Source organism: Cherax quadricarinatus, unplaced genomic scaffold, assembly GCF_038502225.1.
Source record: "Cherax quadricarinatus isolate ZL_2023a unplaced genomic scaffold, ASM3850222v1 Contig1302, whole genome shotgun sequence".
NCBI lineage: Eukaryota > Metazoa > Arthropoda > Malacostraca > Decapoda > Parastacidae > Cherax > Cherax quadricarinatus.
The window spans coordinates 27892-45000 of NW_027196328.1; the positions used below are offsets into that span (position 1 = coordinate 27892).

Here is a 17109-nt window from a genome sequence, read left to right on the forward strand (position 1 = left end):
TTTTCATACTTTTGGGTGTCTTGCACGGATTAATTTTATTTCCATTATTTCTTATGGGGAAAATTCATTCACATAACGATTATTTCGCATAACAATTACCCCTCTTGCACGGATTAAAATCGTTAACCGGGGGTCCACTGTACATACAAGTAATCACTCACTTAGGTACCAGTGCCTGGAATTTTACTGGCAAAACTTGATCCTGTGGATGAAAAGAAGTCATTTATCCTGTTAGCTGTATCAATAGCCTGGAGTTGTCATTTATTTGGTTTAGTTAGAACAATATCTCTAGCTTTGTTCAGTTTGTGGGTGCCCAGGATCTGAGTGTGTTTTCCAGGTCCTTTTTTATCTCTCTCATTTCAGTAAATCTGTACTATTAGAATAGTACAGTTACTTGTGAGGACTGACATATACTGTTTAATAAATTCTTTAGTTAATTATTATTATAACAAAAAAAATGCTAAACCCCCACTAGGGTCATATAGCACTGCAGTGCAGGGGATGTTGCAGGATCATAGTATAGCAAGGGTGGAGAGGATAATAAGAGGTGGAGATAGAAAAGGTTGTTAGGAGTGCTAAAAGAAGAATTATCAAAGTTTGTGTTATAAATCAGTTGCTGTCAAAAAGTAAAATAGGAGGTCTGTGTCAAAGGTGGGGCTGTCAGCAAGGCAGGAAGATAAAATAGGGTGTAAAAGCAGTGATGCTGTTGGAGATAAATTCTGTGTGCTCACTGAAAGGCAGGACAATCTAATAGAATATTGCAAACCAAAATTGGAACCAGACAATTCTCACAGAGTGGAATAGGGTGCCTCTCCATGAGATACCCATGAGTAAGACAGTTGTGCCCGATGTAATGATGGGTTGAAGGAGATTTGGACTGAAATGAAGGTTTTGACTTTTGAGAAGAGGGGGTACTTGGAGCTGATTTAGACAGGAGGAGGAACATACATAGAAATTTGTGAATGGGAAGATAAAGAAGTAGGGACAGTAAGAAACAATGAGGTTGGAGTCTGAGATGAGGACTACAAAATGGGTTGGACACAGAGGTGACTGTGGAAGGAAGGGTTACAGAGGTGATTGTGGAAGCAGGTACCATCAAGCTCTAGGTCTGTCTACTGACCCTGGAATAAGAGCCATGGGAGTCTCCCTAAGAGGTAAAGATGAGAAACTGCCATGGTGTGAGAGAAACCCTTTCTCGTTAAGAGAAAGGATATCCTTTCCTCTTAAGAATACCAGGCAATGGCGAGAATAGGCAAGATGTGCCTCTTTGAAGTTTTGTAGGAGGGTGGTTGCAGGATAGACTGCTATGGTCAACTGAACCACATAAAGCATTCTGCTACTGACCTGCAATATTTTACCATGTGGCCAAAGTGTCAGCAATTTCTACATTGTTGCAGTGTAGGGATCACCTCCCACACTTGTAAACACTGTCCTATGTAAACAGAAGGTGGCAATTCACAGCTGTCAAAAGTTAACATCGCAAAATTGCATGAACAGCCCCTTCGCCCACGGGCAGGAAGTATGTAAGTGTTTACTTGTACAATCAGAAGATTCTGAAGCTCAAGTTGCTCCATAATGTCTACATTACTTGTGAGGAGGTCACATTGCATGATTGTATGTGGAAGGATAATAGTTCCACAGCAAGAATAAAGGGAGATGTGCTTACAAATCGTAACTGGTATATCCCAATATCAATAAGAAGTGAAAGATTTTGTGCTTGTTTAGCATTTTGTTCTGTTACAATATGTGAGCCACTTTTAAGGACATGGAAGGAAATGTTTTGCCCAATATGGCAAAAGGAGTGCCTTGTTGATGCTGTGGTCAGGCAGATGGTCAGCAAAAGTTGGTTGGAGCACAAAGAATTTGTTAAGGTCATTTGAACAGAGCACCAGAGGTCAACCATCCTGAGTTGAGTGTATAACCCCAAAATCGATGCATTGTAGGGGAAGAAGCCAGAATCATAGCCAAAAAAGCATAAATGTCAGAGGTGTCAAAATGGTCTATCTGAACCACAGTACCAGAGGTGGGCAAGGAAATTTTACACAGAGAAGGTACTGGGTTAGAAGAGAGGTACAAAGAATGGTCCAATGGCAAACCAGGATCAATAGGGGATGCCACAGAGTCTGGGAGGAGGAAGTTCATGGACATGGGTCATCATGATAGGTTTATTCTTATTTTTTCTATAAAAAATGGACAGGGAGGAACATAGAGGGATAACTTTCAGGAGAAATGAAAGGGATCGTACATCTCCCATCTGTGCCCAAGTGGACCCTCGGCATGGTCAGTAGTGCAGATGCAGCATGGAACACATTCCCTATTCTACCCTTCACACCAGTAAACCAATGATACAGGAGAGCAACCTCATATCCAAAAAGGCACGTCGGACAAAAAAGAGAGCGGTCAGAAATCCGCCGCAAGGCATAATCCCCTTATGCCACCACTTCCTGGAACTGACAGGCAGCCTCTAGAAGTACACCCGCCACCTAAAGGTCATCAAAAGCCGCCCTCCTGGGCCCTGAAGGGTGGATCAGCCCATCTACATGATCCAGATTCCACAGCAAACACCACCACCACCAAGGGCCTCAACAGAATGGGACAAACAACAACACCCTTTCCCCAATCTAGGAGCTAGAATTTCGGAGGGGAGATCCACCAAAGTAGGAAAGAAAGAGGGGGAAGAGATGAGGAAAGGAGTGGGGGAAGGGTAGTTAGGCTTGGTCAGAGGAAAAGATAAAAAATTCCAGTTCCTTAGATGAAGAGCCTCTTCACCAAGGCAAGGAACTCCCCTTGAAGAGGACTATACAGTCAAGAACTTTTAAGTACTAGGCTTCATCTTCCCAAAATTATTTGTATATCCTAGGCTTTCCATAATGTATGAAATAAATGTCACCCATTTTTATAAAAACTGCATACTTGTTTGGAATAAAAATTTAATTACATTTTTACAGTTATGTTAAAGATATACTTTTAAAATCTTGAGACATTAAACATTAATATGGCTTCTACACTGATGTAGTTTACTTGTCTCCTGTATGAATTCTCAGGTGCTGTATTAGACTCGATTTGAGGGAAAAGATTTTAATGAACTCTGAGAAGATATGGTTTGTTTAGTACATGCACTCTCGGGCGATCTATTAGACTATTTTTCTTAAAAAGGCCTTTTAGACACTATGAACATTGATGTGGTTTATTCAGATTCGATTTATTTGAAAAGGCCTTTATGCATACTGAACACTGATATAGTCTGTTGCCTTTAAGAATTCTCAAATGATCTATCAGATTTGATTTTACTGAAAACGCTTTTAGACACTAACACTGATGTGGTTTTTCACCTTTATGAGCTATCTTGTGTTTATTTAGACTTGATTTGTAGGAAAAAACCTTTAGGCACTCTGAACACTGGTATGGTTTGTTACCTGTATGAACTCTCTCATGTTTACTTAAATTTGATTTATGTTTAAAGGCTTTTGGACACACTGAACACTGATATGGTTTATCATGTGTATGAACTTTCAAATGGTCTATTAGATAGGATTTTACTGAAAAGGCTTTTAGACACTCTGAACACTGATGTGGTTTTTCCCCTTTATGAGCCATCTCATGTTTATTTCGACTTGATTTATCAGAAAAGGCCTTAAAGCACTCTGAACACTGGTACGGTTTGTCACCTGTATGAACTCTCATATGGGTGCTTAATTGTGATTTTTGTGAGAAGGCCTTTAGGCACACTGAACATTGAAATGGTTTCTCTCCTGTATGAACTCTTAGATGATGTATTAAACTTGATTTTTGTGAAAAGCCCTTAAGACACTCTGAACACTGATATGGTTTGTCACCAGTATGAACTCTCCGGTGATGTATTAAACTCGAGTTTCGTGAAAAGCACTTTAGACATTCTGAACAGTGATATGGTTTGTCACCTGTATGAACTCGTAGGTGATCTATTAGACTTGATTTTTGTGAAAAGCCCTTCAAACATTCTGAACAGTGATATGGTTTGTCACCAGTATGAACTCTTTCATGTTTACTAAGACCTGATTTACTTGAAAAGGCCTTTAAGCACTCTGAACATTGAAATGGTTTATGTCCTGTATGAATGCTCTCATGATTATTGAGACTTGATTTATGTAAAAAAGACTTTAGGCATTCTGAACACTGATGTGGTTTGTCACCTGTATGAATTCTCTTATGTTTAGCGAGGCCAGATTTATTTGAAAAAGCTTTTAGGCACACCGAACATTGAAATGGTTTGTCACCTGTATGAATCCTCTCATGTTTAGTGAGACTTGATTTATTTGAAAAGGCTTTTAGGCACTCTGAACACTGAAATGGTTTGTCACCAGTATGAACTCGCCGGTGAGTTATTAGATTTGATTTTCGTGAAAAAGCCTTTAGGCACTCTGAACACTGATATGGTTTGCCACCTGCATGAACACTTAAGTGGGTGTCTAAATGTGCCTTTTGTGAAAATCCCTTAAGACACTCTGAGCACTGATAGGGTTTGTCTCCTGTATGAATCCTCTCATGTTTATTAAGACTCGATTTATGTGAAAAGGCCTTTAGAAACTCTGAACACTTATATGGTTTCTCTCCTGTGTGCATTTTAATATGGCTTAAGTCTGGCTTTTTATTATAGGGGTCGTCCTCGAAAAGGTTGGAGGGAGGGGGTAAAGGAGGTGTTGTGGGCGAGGGGTTTGGACTTCCAGCAAGCGTGCATGAGCGTGTTAGATAGGAGTGAATGGAGACAAATGGTATTTGGGACCTGATGAGCTGTTGGAGTGTGAGCAGGGTAATATTTAATGAAGGGATTCAGGGAAACCGGTTATTTTATATAACTGGACTTGAGTCCTTGAAATGGGAAGTACAATGTCTGCACTCTAAAGGAGGGGCTTGAGATATTGGCAGTTTGGAGGGATATATTGTGTATTTTTATACGCATATACTTCCAAACTGTTGTATTCTGGGCACCTCTGCAAAAACAGTGATCATGTGTGAGGTGAAAGTGTTGAATGATGATGAAAGTGTTTTCTTTTTGGGGATTTTCTTTTTGGGTCACCCTGCCTCGGTGGGAGATGGCCGACTTGTTGAAAAAAAATGCGTGAGCGTGTTTGATAGGAGTGAATGGAGACAAATGGTTTTTAATACTTGACGTGCTGTTGGAGTGTGAGCAAAGTAACATTTATGAAGGGATTCAGGGAAACCGGCAGGCCGGACTTGAGTCCTGGAGATGGGAAGTACAGTGCCTGCACTCTGAAGGAGGGGTGTTAATGTTGCAGTTTAAAAACTGTAGTGTAAAGCACCCTTCTGGCAAGACAGTGATGGAGTGAATGATGGTGAAAGTTTTTCTTTTTCGGGCCACCCTGCCTTGGTGGGAATCGGCCGGTGTGATAATAAAAAAAAAAATAAAAAATAAAAAAATTATTATACCATAAGGCTCAGTGCTGCATTTATGTGAACATCAGAAGAAAAAATGTCAGAAGGGAATGATGCCTTATGCTTCTGCTTTAGGCTAAAAGACTGACCAACTTCAAAGCTTTGGGAATGACTGCCTCTGCACGCCACCCACACTGCTGAAGTTATATATCTCCACTACTTCTGCCACTTACAACAGCTTTTATATCACTGCTGATATCTGTAATTCTTCTGGTGAAAGGATGAGCTGCGAAACAAAAGAACCACAGATTAGCAGAGCTGCAATTTAAAGTTTCAGCAATATTTTTAACCTATTGCTAAACTTTTGTTTCAAAGACAATTATATTTTGTGATAAACTATTATTATTATTGTTGCTGCTGTTGTTACAAAGTACGTAATCACTGACAATACAAGTGAACATTTCACATACTACCTATTAACCCTTTGACTGTTTTCGACGTATAAATACGTCTTACGAGCCAATGTTTCTGACGTATATATACTCAATAATTCTAGCGGCTTCAAATCAAGTGGGAGAAAGCTGGTAGGCCCACATGTGAGAGAATGGGTCTGTGTGGTCAGTGTGCACCACATAAAAAAAATCCTGCAGCACACATTGCGCAATGAGAAAAAAAAAACTCTGATCGTTTTTTTGGAATAAAACGCCGAATTTGAGGTGTATTTTCGTATAGTATTTATCGTTGTATTCGCGTTTTCATGGTCTTAGGTGATAAAATGGAAAACATATTACAGAAATAGATATGATTTTAATTACTTTTACGATGAAAACGACCTTGAAACTGAGCTCAAAGTAGCGGAAATGTTCGATTTTTACCAATGTTCAAGAGTAAATAAATCACACCACACTTCCAATACACGTCAACTGGGGAGTCTAATATTCTTTCACTAGTGCACTGATATTATTTATACCATTTTTACAATAATGCAGTCGTCTGCATAACAGTAAATTTTATATTTTTTTGTATGAATAAAAAATCAAAATAGAAAGCAATAATAATATAAGAGGGGCCTAGAGATGTGACTAATGAACAGAGCATATGTTATTTTAGTGCCACGAATGTCTACCTTGTTTATTCTGGACCCTATTTTGAAATTGGCATCTTTTTTATTTTGCGTGAAATTGGCCAAATTGCCAATTTCTGACCACCATATTGGGTAGTCCAAATTAGTAAATGGGAGGTTTCGTGTACTCAGCTGATAGATAAAATGGAGTTCTAAAGAAATAGCTATGAGTTTGGTCAACTGGAACAATGGAATTGGCTGAAAATTGGGCTCAAAGTCGGCAAAATCGCCGATACGCATATGTCTCCGAGACCGCTAACTTCGCGGGAGCATAATTCCATGAGTTTTCGACCAAATTTCGAACTTTTGGTGTCATTACCATCGGGAAAAGATTCTCTATCATTTCATAAGAAAAAATAATTTTTTTTTTTTAAAAATTGAGTGACATAGAATGACAGTTTCAGAGAGGGGCCTGAAACAGTCAAAGGGTTAATATTATGATCAAAACTAAAGACTAAACCAGGGTCCACATGCTTCCTAGCTAACAAAGTAACAAAATTACCAACTTACAATATTAAATCTCATTCAGGCTCCACAATGAGGTATCAGTGAAGAGTCTTATAATGGCAATAAGAAATATTTATTGCCAGAGAACTGAACAATAGTCATGTAGAAATTTTCCTTCTTAAAATTCAATGCTTCTTTACTAAACACTGTCCCTTAACCTTTTCATTGTCCAGACCCCCAAAATTAAAACTGCTCTCAATTTCCAAATTTTACTCTTGCAGTGGCCGTCAAATTGAACTAGTATGTCACTGAGGCAAGGGTCCCTCATGTAGTTCATCATGAGCTCAGCTCACTCAGGAAAGCTGTGAGTGGTAAATTCTGGCCTAGATATGAGAGAATAGATCTGTATAGCGAGTGTGCACAGTATAAAAAAAATCCTGCCTCGCCCAGTGCATGATAGGAAAAACAATACAGCCTCTCCTCACTTAACCCGTAAACGGTCCAAGCAGATCTACGTTCACATGTGTAGTGCTACAAAAGTAGATCTACTTTTTTTTTACATATTTTCAAATATAACAAAAAAAAAAGTAGACAAAGTTTTTTTACACATTTTCAAATGTAAAAAAACAAAAAGAAGATCTACTTTTTTTACATACCTTCAAATGTTGAAAAAAACATATATATACGTTTGGACCGCTTACGGGTTAACAACAGAGCTCCGTTCCTAAGACCACATCAGTAAATGAAATTGTCACTAAACGACGAGCATACTATACATTTTGTAATGGTAGAGGGTTTGTAACAATTATCTTTGTTATTACTTTAATAACAACTTTGCACCATTTATAACAGTTTTAGTATGCTTTTAACCCTTAAATGGTCCAAACGTATATATACGTTCACGCGCGTAGCGCCCCAAATTTTTTGAGAAAAAAAAAATCTTTTTTAAAAGGAAAAAAGAGCATATGGTACCCAGGCATCCCCAATTATTTTAATATGGCGCACAGTGAGTGCGCACACCCATCCTCTCATGTCTAGGTGACTCAGGCTTATCGTGGCAATGTTGAAAGAATGACAAAGAAAACGTATATATACATTTGGGGCGCTACGAGCGTGAACGTATATATACGTTTGGACCGTTTAAGGGTTAAATGTTCATACAGTAGTGTACTGTATATTATAATAAACAGAATTGAGGAAATCAACTCTAATATACATTATTTAGGTATGCATACTGGTCTGAGAGCCCGTCATAAGTCCGAGTTGTCGGTAAATGAGTACATCGGTCAGTGAGGAGAGGCTGTACTGTGACCATGTTTATGGTTTAAAATAGTGATCTTGAAGCATTTTCTTGGATGGTTTTAATGGCTTTACTGGCTGTTTCTTGATATTGTTTGATAGAACTGAACATATACTACAGAATAATTATTATAATCATGGGGAAGCGCTAAACCCGCAGGGATTATACAGGGCCTGGGGAGGGCAGAGGAGGGATGGAAGGCATTTAGGCTGAATTCAGGGAACTGGAGCATAGATCCATTTCCCTGGTTCAAGAGCCCCTCACCATCATCAAGGAACCTCCCTTGGAGAAGATATACTACAGAATTAAAGATTATTTTGATTGGTTTCAGGATTGGAAGTACAGTAAGGCCCCACTTACACAGCAGGTTAGGTTCCAGGCTACAGCCACAAAGTAGACATCGCCGGAAAGCAGAACGCCATTTTCTCCACTTATAAATGCACATAAATGCCAGATAAGAAGTCTACAGTAACATATATTAAGTCAGCAGTAGAACTAGGCATTAAATAACAATAAAAAGTAAAACACATGCACAGTACACTCATTATTTACCTCAAAATATTTGTAGTCTTAATGTAGGGCAAAAGGCGAGTAGTATTTACTGTAAGAAGTCAGGTGTGGATTTGGAAAAGGCGTATGACAGGGTGGATAGGGAGGCAATGTGGCAGATGTTGCAGGTGTATGGTATAGGAGGTAGGTTACTGAAAGCAGTGAAGAGTTTTTACGAGGATAGTAAGGCTCAAGTTAGAGTATGTAGGAAAGAGGGAGATTATTTCCCAGTAAAAGTAGGCCTTAGACAAGGATGTGTGATATCACCGTGGTTGTTTAATATATTTATAGATGGGGTTGTAAGAGAAGTAAATACGAGGGTCTTGGCAAGAGGAGTGGAGTTAAAAGATAAAGAATCACACATAAAGTGGGAGTAATTGTGGTAGGGGACCTGAATGCTAAAGTAGGAGAAACTTTTAGAGAGGGTGTGGTAGGTAAGTTTGGGGTGCCAGGTGTAAATGATAATGGGAGCCCTTTGATTGAACTTTGTATAGAAACGGGTTTAGTTATAGGTAATACATACATATTTTAAGAAAAAGAGGATAAATAAGTATACAAGATATGTAGGGCGAAATGACAGTAGTTTGTTGGATTATGTATTGGTAGATAAAAGACTGTTGAGTAGACTTCAGGATGTACATGTTTATAGAGGGGCCACAGATATATCAGATCACTTTCTAGTTGTAGCTACACTGAGAGTAAAAGGTAGATGGGATACAAGGAGAATAGAAGCATCAGGGAAGAGAGAGGTGAAGGTTTATAAACTAAAAGAGGAGGCAGTTAGGGAAAGATATAAACAGCTATTGGAGGATAGATGGGCTAATGAGAGCATAGGCAAAGGGGTCGAAGAGGTATGGGGTAGGTTTAAAAATGTAGTGTTAGAGTGTTCAGCAGAAGTTTGTGGTTATAGGAAAGTGGGTGCGGGAGGGAAGAGGAGCGATTGGTGGAATGATGATGTAAAGAGAGTAGTAAGGGAGAAAAAGTTAGCATATGAGAAGTTTTTACAAAGTAGAAGTGATGCAAGGAGGGAAGAGTATATGGAGAAAAAGAGAGAGGTTAAGAGAGTGGTGAAGCAATGTAAAAAGAGAGCAAATGAGAGAGTGGGTGAGATGTTATCAACAAATTTTGTTGAAAATAAGAAAAAGTTTTGGAGTGAGATTAACAAGTTAAGGAAGCCTAGAGAACAAATGGATTTGTCAGTTAAAAATAGGAGAGGAGAGTTATTAAATGGAGAGTTAGAGTTATTGGGAAGATGGAGGGAATATTTTGAGGAATTGTTAAATGTTGATGAAGATAGGGAAGCTGTGATTTCGTGTATAGGGCAAGGAGGAATAACATCTTGTAGGAGTGAGGAAGAGCCAGTTGTGAGTGTGGGAGAAGTTCGTGAGGCAGTAGGTAAAATGAAAGGGGGTAAGGCAGCCGGGATTGATGGGATAAAGATAGAAAAGTTAAAAGCAGGTGGGGATATAATTTTGGAGTGGTTGGTGCAATTATTTAATAAATGTATGGAAGAGGGTAAGGTACCTAGGGATTGGCAGAGAGCATGCATAGTTCCTTTGTATAAAGGCAAAGGGGACAAAAGCGAGTGCAAAAATTATAGGGGGATAAGTCTGTTGAGTATACCTGGTAAAGTGTATGGTAGAGTTATTATTGAAAGAATTAAAAGTAAGACTGAGAATAGGATAGCAGATGAACAAGGAGGCTTTAGGAAAGGTAGGGGTGTGTGTGGACCAGGTGTTTACAGTGAAACATATAAGTGAACAGTATTTAGATAAGGCTAAAGAGGTCTTTGTGGCATTTATGGAATTGGAAAAGGCGTATGACAGGGTGGATAGGGGGGCAATGTGGCAGATGTTGCAGGTGTATGGTGTAGGAGGTAGGTTACTGAAAGCAGTGAAGAGTTTTTACGAGGATAGTGAGGCTCAAGTTAGAGTACATAGGAAAGAGGGAAATTATTTCCTAGTTAAAGTGGGCCTTAGACAGGGATGTGTGACGTCACCGTGGTTGTTTAATATATTTATAGATGGGGTTGTAAGAGAAGTAAATGCGAGGGTCTTGACAAGAGGCGTGGAGTTAAAAGATAAGGAATCACACAAAGTGGGAGTTGTCACAGTTGCTCTTTGCTGATGACACTGTGCTCTTGGGAGATTCTGAAGAGAAGTTGCAGAGATTGGTGGATGAATTTGGTAGGGTGTGCAAAAGAAGAAAATTAAAAGTGAATACAGGAAAGAGTAAGGTTATGAGGATAACAAAAATATTAGGTGATGAAAGATTGGATATCAGATTGGAGGGAGAGAGTATGGAGGAGGTGAATGTATTCAGATATTTGGGAGTGGACGTGTCAGCGGATGGGTCTATGAAGGATGAGGTGAATCATAGAATTGATGAGGGGAAAAGGGTGAGTGGTGCACTTAGGAGTCTGTGGAGACAAAGAACTTTGTCCTTGGAGGCAAAGAGGGGAATGTATGAGAGTATAGTTTTACCAACACTCTTATATGGGTGTGAAGCATGGGTGATGAATGTTGCAGCGAGGAGAAGGCTGGAGGCAGTGGAGATGTCATGTCTGAGGGCAATGTGCGGTGTGAATACAATGCAGAGAATTCATAGTTTGGAGGTAAGGAGGAGGTGCGGGATTACCAAAACTGTTGTCCAGAGGGCTGAGGAAGGGTTGTTGAGGTGGTTCGGACATGTAGAGAGAAACCATACCCCCGGCCGGGATTGAACCCGCGGTCATAGAGTCTCAAAACTCCAGCCCGTCGCGCTAGCCACTAGACGAGCTAGCCACAATAAGATTCATCCAACTAGGTATATTTCTACACCATAGGAAAGTTAGCACAGGCACCTCTGTGACCACAAATGCAAGTTTTTACAGACGAATCTCCAGCTAGCGTGGCCGTGACGAACTCTAGCTCAAGTCCCTTCACTGCCGTCAACATGACTTAAGAAATCGTAATGACACGATTGCAAATAAACCATACCCCCGGCCGGGATTGAACCCGCGGTCATAGAGTCTCAAAACTCCAGCCCGTCGCGCTAGCCACTAGACCAGCTAGCCACAATAAGATTCATCCAACTAGGTATATTTCTACACCATAGGAAAGTTAGCACAGGCACCTCTGTGACCACAAATGCAAGTTTTTACAGACGAATCTCCAGCTAGCGTGGCCGTGACGAACTCTAGCTCAAGTCCCTTAACTGCCGTCAACATGACTTAAGAAATCGTAATGACACGATTGCAAATAAACCATACCCCCGGCCGGGATTGAACCCGCGGTCATAGAGTCTCAAAACTCCAGCGCGACGGGCTGGAGTTTTGAGACTCTATGACCGCGGGTTCAATCCCGGCCGGGGGTATGGTTTATTTGCAATCGTGTCATTACGATTTCTTAAGTCATGTAGAGAGAATGGAGCGAAACAGAATGACTTCAAGTGTATCAGTCTGTAGTGGAAGGAAGGCGGGGTAGGGGTCAGCCTAGGAAAGGTTGGAGGGAGGGGGTAAAGGGGGTTTTGTGTGTGAGGGGGTAAAGGAGGTTTTGTGTGCGAGGGGGTAAAGGAGGTTTTGTGTGCGAGGGGCTTGGACTTCCAGCGAGCATGCGTGAGCGTGTTTGAAAGGAGTGAATGGAGACAAATGGTTTTTAATACTTGACGTGCTGTTGGAGTGTGAGCAAAGTAACATTTATGAAGGGATTCAGGGAAACTGGCAGGCCGGACTTGAGTCCTGGAGATGGGAAGTACAGTGCCTGCACTCTGAAGGAGGGGTGTTAATGTTGCAGTTTAAAATCTGTAGTGTAAAGCACCCTTCTGGCAAGACAGTGATGGAGTGAATGATGGTGAAAGTTTTTCTTTTTCGGGCCACCCTGCCTTGGTGAGAATCGGCCAGTGTGTTAATAAAAAAAAAATAAAAAAAGTCAGGTGTGGGCAGGTATGGTAGCCCTCCTGGCCACCCCACCCACACATAATATACTAAGATGCTTAAAGTGTCCTTGAGTGATAAAATGCATATACAGTACACTCATTACTTACCTTAAAATATTTGTAGTCTTAATGGTCTTAATGTAGGGTGAGAGGTGAAAAGTATTTATTCATAGAAAATCATGTGGGAGGTATGGTAGCCCACATGGCCACCCCACCTACTACGACATTTAACCCCTTGACTGTCGCAACCCCAAATTCTGAGGTGTCTCCTGGTGTCGCAAAATTTCCGAAAAAAAAATATTTTTGCTTATGAAATGATAGAGAATTTTTTTCTGATTGTAATGACAACAAAAGAATGAAATTTGATGAAAAACTGGCGGAATTATGCTCTCGCAAAGTTAGTGACCTAGGCGATATTTACAAATTGGCGATTTTTCCCATTTTGAGCCCTATTTTCAGTTAATTCCATTGTTCCAGTCGACCAAACTCATAGCTATTTCTTTAGAACTCCATTTTTTCTATCAATTGAGTACAAGAAACTGCCCATTTACTGATTTCAACTACCCAATAATGTGGTCAGAAACTAGCAATTTGGCCAATTTCACGAAAATTAAAAAATATGACAATCTCAAAATAGGGTCCAGAATGAACAATGCAGACATTCCTGGCCCTAAAATAACATTTTCTTTGTTCATCAGTCACATCTCCAGGCCCCTCCAATATTACTCTTGCTTTCTATTTTGAACTTTTATTCAAACAAAAAATCGAAGATTTACTGTTATGCAGACTACTGCTATATTGTAATAATTGCATAAATAATGTCAACCCATTCATGACTTCATATTAGAATGGCTACTTGGACAGTTATTGGACAATGACATCATTTGTTTACTTTTGAAAATCGGCAAAAATCAAACATTTCCCCTACTTTAAGCTCCATTTCAAGGTTCTTTTCATAATAAAACCAATCAAAATCACATCTATTTCTATCAAATGAGACCAAGAAAATGAGAATACAACCATAAATAATATAAGAAAATAGACCACAAATTCGGCATTTTAATTAAAACAAAAGTCGGAGTTTTTTTTCCTCATTATGCACTGTGTGCTGCAGGATTTTTTTTTATACCACGCACACTGACCACATAGACCCATTCTTTCATATGTAGGCCTACCAACTTTCTCTCACTAGATTTGAGGGCGCAAGAATTTAGGCGTACTAATATGTCAAAAACCCTGGCGCGTAAGCCGTACTAGTATGGCCGAAACCCTGAAAGGGTTAATTTTGGAGTTCTAGACAGTTAAAGGGTTAAAAAATCTAATAGATTAAAAGAGTTCATTTTCTGGTGGTAAAGAAATAAAAGGAAAACATTTTCCCAGCAGTACTTACAAAGATATAAAAGAATGAAGTTCAAGGTCAATGATCTGCTGGTTGCAATATCAGCAACTGCCGCTGGCTCCTCTTGTTTATATTTATTATTTTGTACTTTTTATTGAGGTTCTCTAATTTTTTCCAGAAACTTGCATGTCCCATAAGACATGGGTATTGTATGTAACTACACCCATACTAATAATGTCATCTGTACATTTACAAAACATGTTGACACAACAACAAATACACAGTAGTGCAATACCTTGCATAGTATGGTTTTGAAAAGTATGGGTTTTGAAATAATAGGGTTTATAAATTTAATGAAGAAAAATTATTTATTGGATTTTACGGCAAACAAGACTCTTTCTCTCTGTTTTTCGTACATCATCACTTACAGTTTCAAATTATTAAGTTTATTTAGGTACAGGTATACATAAATACACTTACACAAATTATCATATATCATACCAGCATGGTTTTAGAGCAGGATGATCATGCCTGTCACAGCTGCTGAACCATTATGACAGAATTACGGAGGCATTGGAAGATGACCAAAATGCAGATGTGATTTACACAGATTTTGCAAAGGAATTTGACAAATGCGATCATGGAGTGATAGAGCACTAAATGAGGGCCATGGGCATTACGGGGAAGGTAGACAGACGGATTTTTGGGTCCCTAACACACACAGCACAAAAAGAAGTACGTACGTAGTTAACAGAGCAAGATTCAGCATCAGCGAGGTCAAAATCGCAGTGCCCCAAGGCACTGTCCTAGCGCCTCTGCTGTTTCTCATCCTCATAGCAGACATAGATAAAAACACCCATCACACTTTTGTATCATCATTTGCAGATGAAACTAAAATAAGCATGAGAGTCACTACTGTACAGGAAACTGAAAAATTACAGGAAGACATAAGCAGGGTTTTCCTGTGGGCAGTGGAGAACATGATGTTCAATGGTGATAAGTTCCAGCTGCTTAGGTATGGAAAGAATGAAGAACTCAAAAGGAACACTACAGTGGACCCCACCTTACGAACACATCGCGTTACGTTAAATCCGTCATATGAAGCATCTAAACGCAAAAATTTTGCCTCACCTCACGATAAAAAACTCGCCTTACACGATTCGTCCGGGACACGTCCCACGTGTGGCCTCAGCGCCAGTGTTTACAAGCCTGCCAGTGCGGTTGCATCTACGCATACATTCGGTACATTTCACATTATCCCAGTGTTTTTAGTGCTTGTAACTGCAAAATAAGTCACCATGGACCCCAAGAAAGCTTCTAGTGCCATCCTTGTGGTAAAAAGGGTGAGAATTAGTATGGAATTGAAAAAGAGAGATTAAGGAAATGTGTGCAAAGTGGGTTGAACTGCAAACCTTTACGGATGAAAATCACCCTGACACAGCTACTGCAAGCCATGTTGGCAACCTGTACAATGACAATGTTATGGCCCATTTTAGGAAAGTCTTAAAGGAATGGGAGGTACAGACCTCTATGGACAGATTTGTTGAGCGACAGAGGTCCAGTGACTCTCAAGCTGGTCCTAGTGGCATTAAAAGAAGAAGGGAAGTAACCCCGGAAAAGGACTTGCTACCTCAAGTCCTAATGGAAGGGGATTCCCCTTCTAAACAATAACTTCCACACTCTCCCCTCCTCCCATCCCATCAATCATCACCAGATCTTCAATAAAGGTAAGTGTCATGTATTCTATTCTTAGTAGAGTAGTAATTGTGCATGTCTTCTTCAGTTTGTGTGTATTAAAATTAATATTTCATGTGGTAAAAAAAATTGTTTTTTTCATACTTTGGGGTGTCAGGAACGGATTAATTTGATTTCCATTATTTCTTATGGGGAAAATTAATTCGGCTAACGATAATTTCGGCTTATGATGAGCTCTCAGGAACAGATTAATATCGTAAGGTGGGGGTCCACTGTACATCTACCATCTGACTTACGACCTGCTCGACATACAACCATTCGACTTACGACCTTGTTTTCTATGTCAAATTTCTGAGAAATAAACAACTGTTTGTGCTGTACACAGTGTTTATCCTGAACCTTACAGTATAAAATACAGTACTAACAGCATAAAAAGTAAAGTAAAAAATTAAATACCAAAATAAAACAATAAAATAAAGTCATTACAAAAATGTGATGTTGATATTTAGTAGTAAGGTTCGACTTGCATCCATTTCGACTTACAACCGGTTTCTCGGAACCGAACTCCGTCGTAAGTCGGAGGGTACCTGTATATACAAAACTCAAGAGGGTCACCAAATAGAATTAAAGGAACACATAAAAGACCAGGGAATAATTATGTCAGCTGACCTTTCTTTTAAGGAACATAACAAGACAAAGATCACAACAGCTAGGAAGATGATGGGGTGGGTATTGAGAACTTTCAAAACAAGGGAAATAATGCTGATGGTGACACTCTTCAAATCGCTAGTGCTCCCTTATTCAGAATATTGCTCAGTGCTGATGGCCTGTTCAAAGCAGGAAAAATATCAGAGCTGGAACAAACACAGAGATCATTTGCGGCTCACACTGAGCCAGTAAATCACCTAAATTACTGGGAACGCCTTCAAGTCTTGAACATGTACTCACTGGAGCGGAGGAGAGAGAGATACATGATAATATATGCCTGGAAAGTACTCAAGGGCCTGGTCCCAAGTCTGCACACTGCCAGAACAACATACTGAAGTGAGAGATATGGGAGGAAGTGTAAAATAAACCCAGTGAGGAGCAGGGGTGCGATGGGGACAATAAGGGAACATTGTATCAACATCCGAGTTCCCAGACTATTCAACATCTTACCAGAAGATAACAGAAACACAGCTGGAACAAGTGTAGAAGCCTTCAAGAGGAAACTGGACAAGTATCTTCAAAAGGTGCCAGATCAACCAGGCTATGATGGATATGTGGGGCAGTGGGCCTCCAGCAGCAACAGCCTGATTGACCAGGCAAGCACCAGACGAGCCTGGCCCATGGCCGGCCTCCAAGAGTAGTTAAACTCCCGAAACTCTT

The 17109-nt window shown here is 39.9% G+C and overlaps 1 protein-coding gene and 1 long non-coding RNA gene across 2 annotated transcripts in view; both read right to left on the minus strand.

Annotated features, from left to right (window-relative positions):
• Nucleotides 1-2913: 2913 nt before the first annotated feature.
• On the minus strand, nt 2914-5094 carry LOC128703743 (zinc finger protein 84-like). Its single transcript, XM_053798511.2, has one exon. The coding sequence runs from the start codon at nt 4600-4602 to the stop codon at nt 3310-3312; it is 1293 nt and encodes a 430-aa protein (XP_053654486.2). The 5' UTR covers nt 4603-5094; the 3' UTR covers nt 2914-3309.
• A 321-nt stretch (nt 5095-5415) lies between these two features.
• Nucleotides 5416-17109, minus strand: part of LOC128703746 (uncharacterized) — a 20681-nt gene continuing 8987 nt past the window's right edge. Inside the window, exons 2-3 of the long non-coding RNA XR_008409355.2 lie at nt 14098-14287; nt 5416-5659 (exon numbers count right to left, since the gene is read on the minus strand). This is a non-coding gene — a long non-coding RNA (uncharacterized lncRNA). The remainder of the gene's footprint in view (nt 5660-14097; nt 14288-17109) is intronic.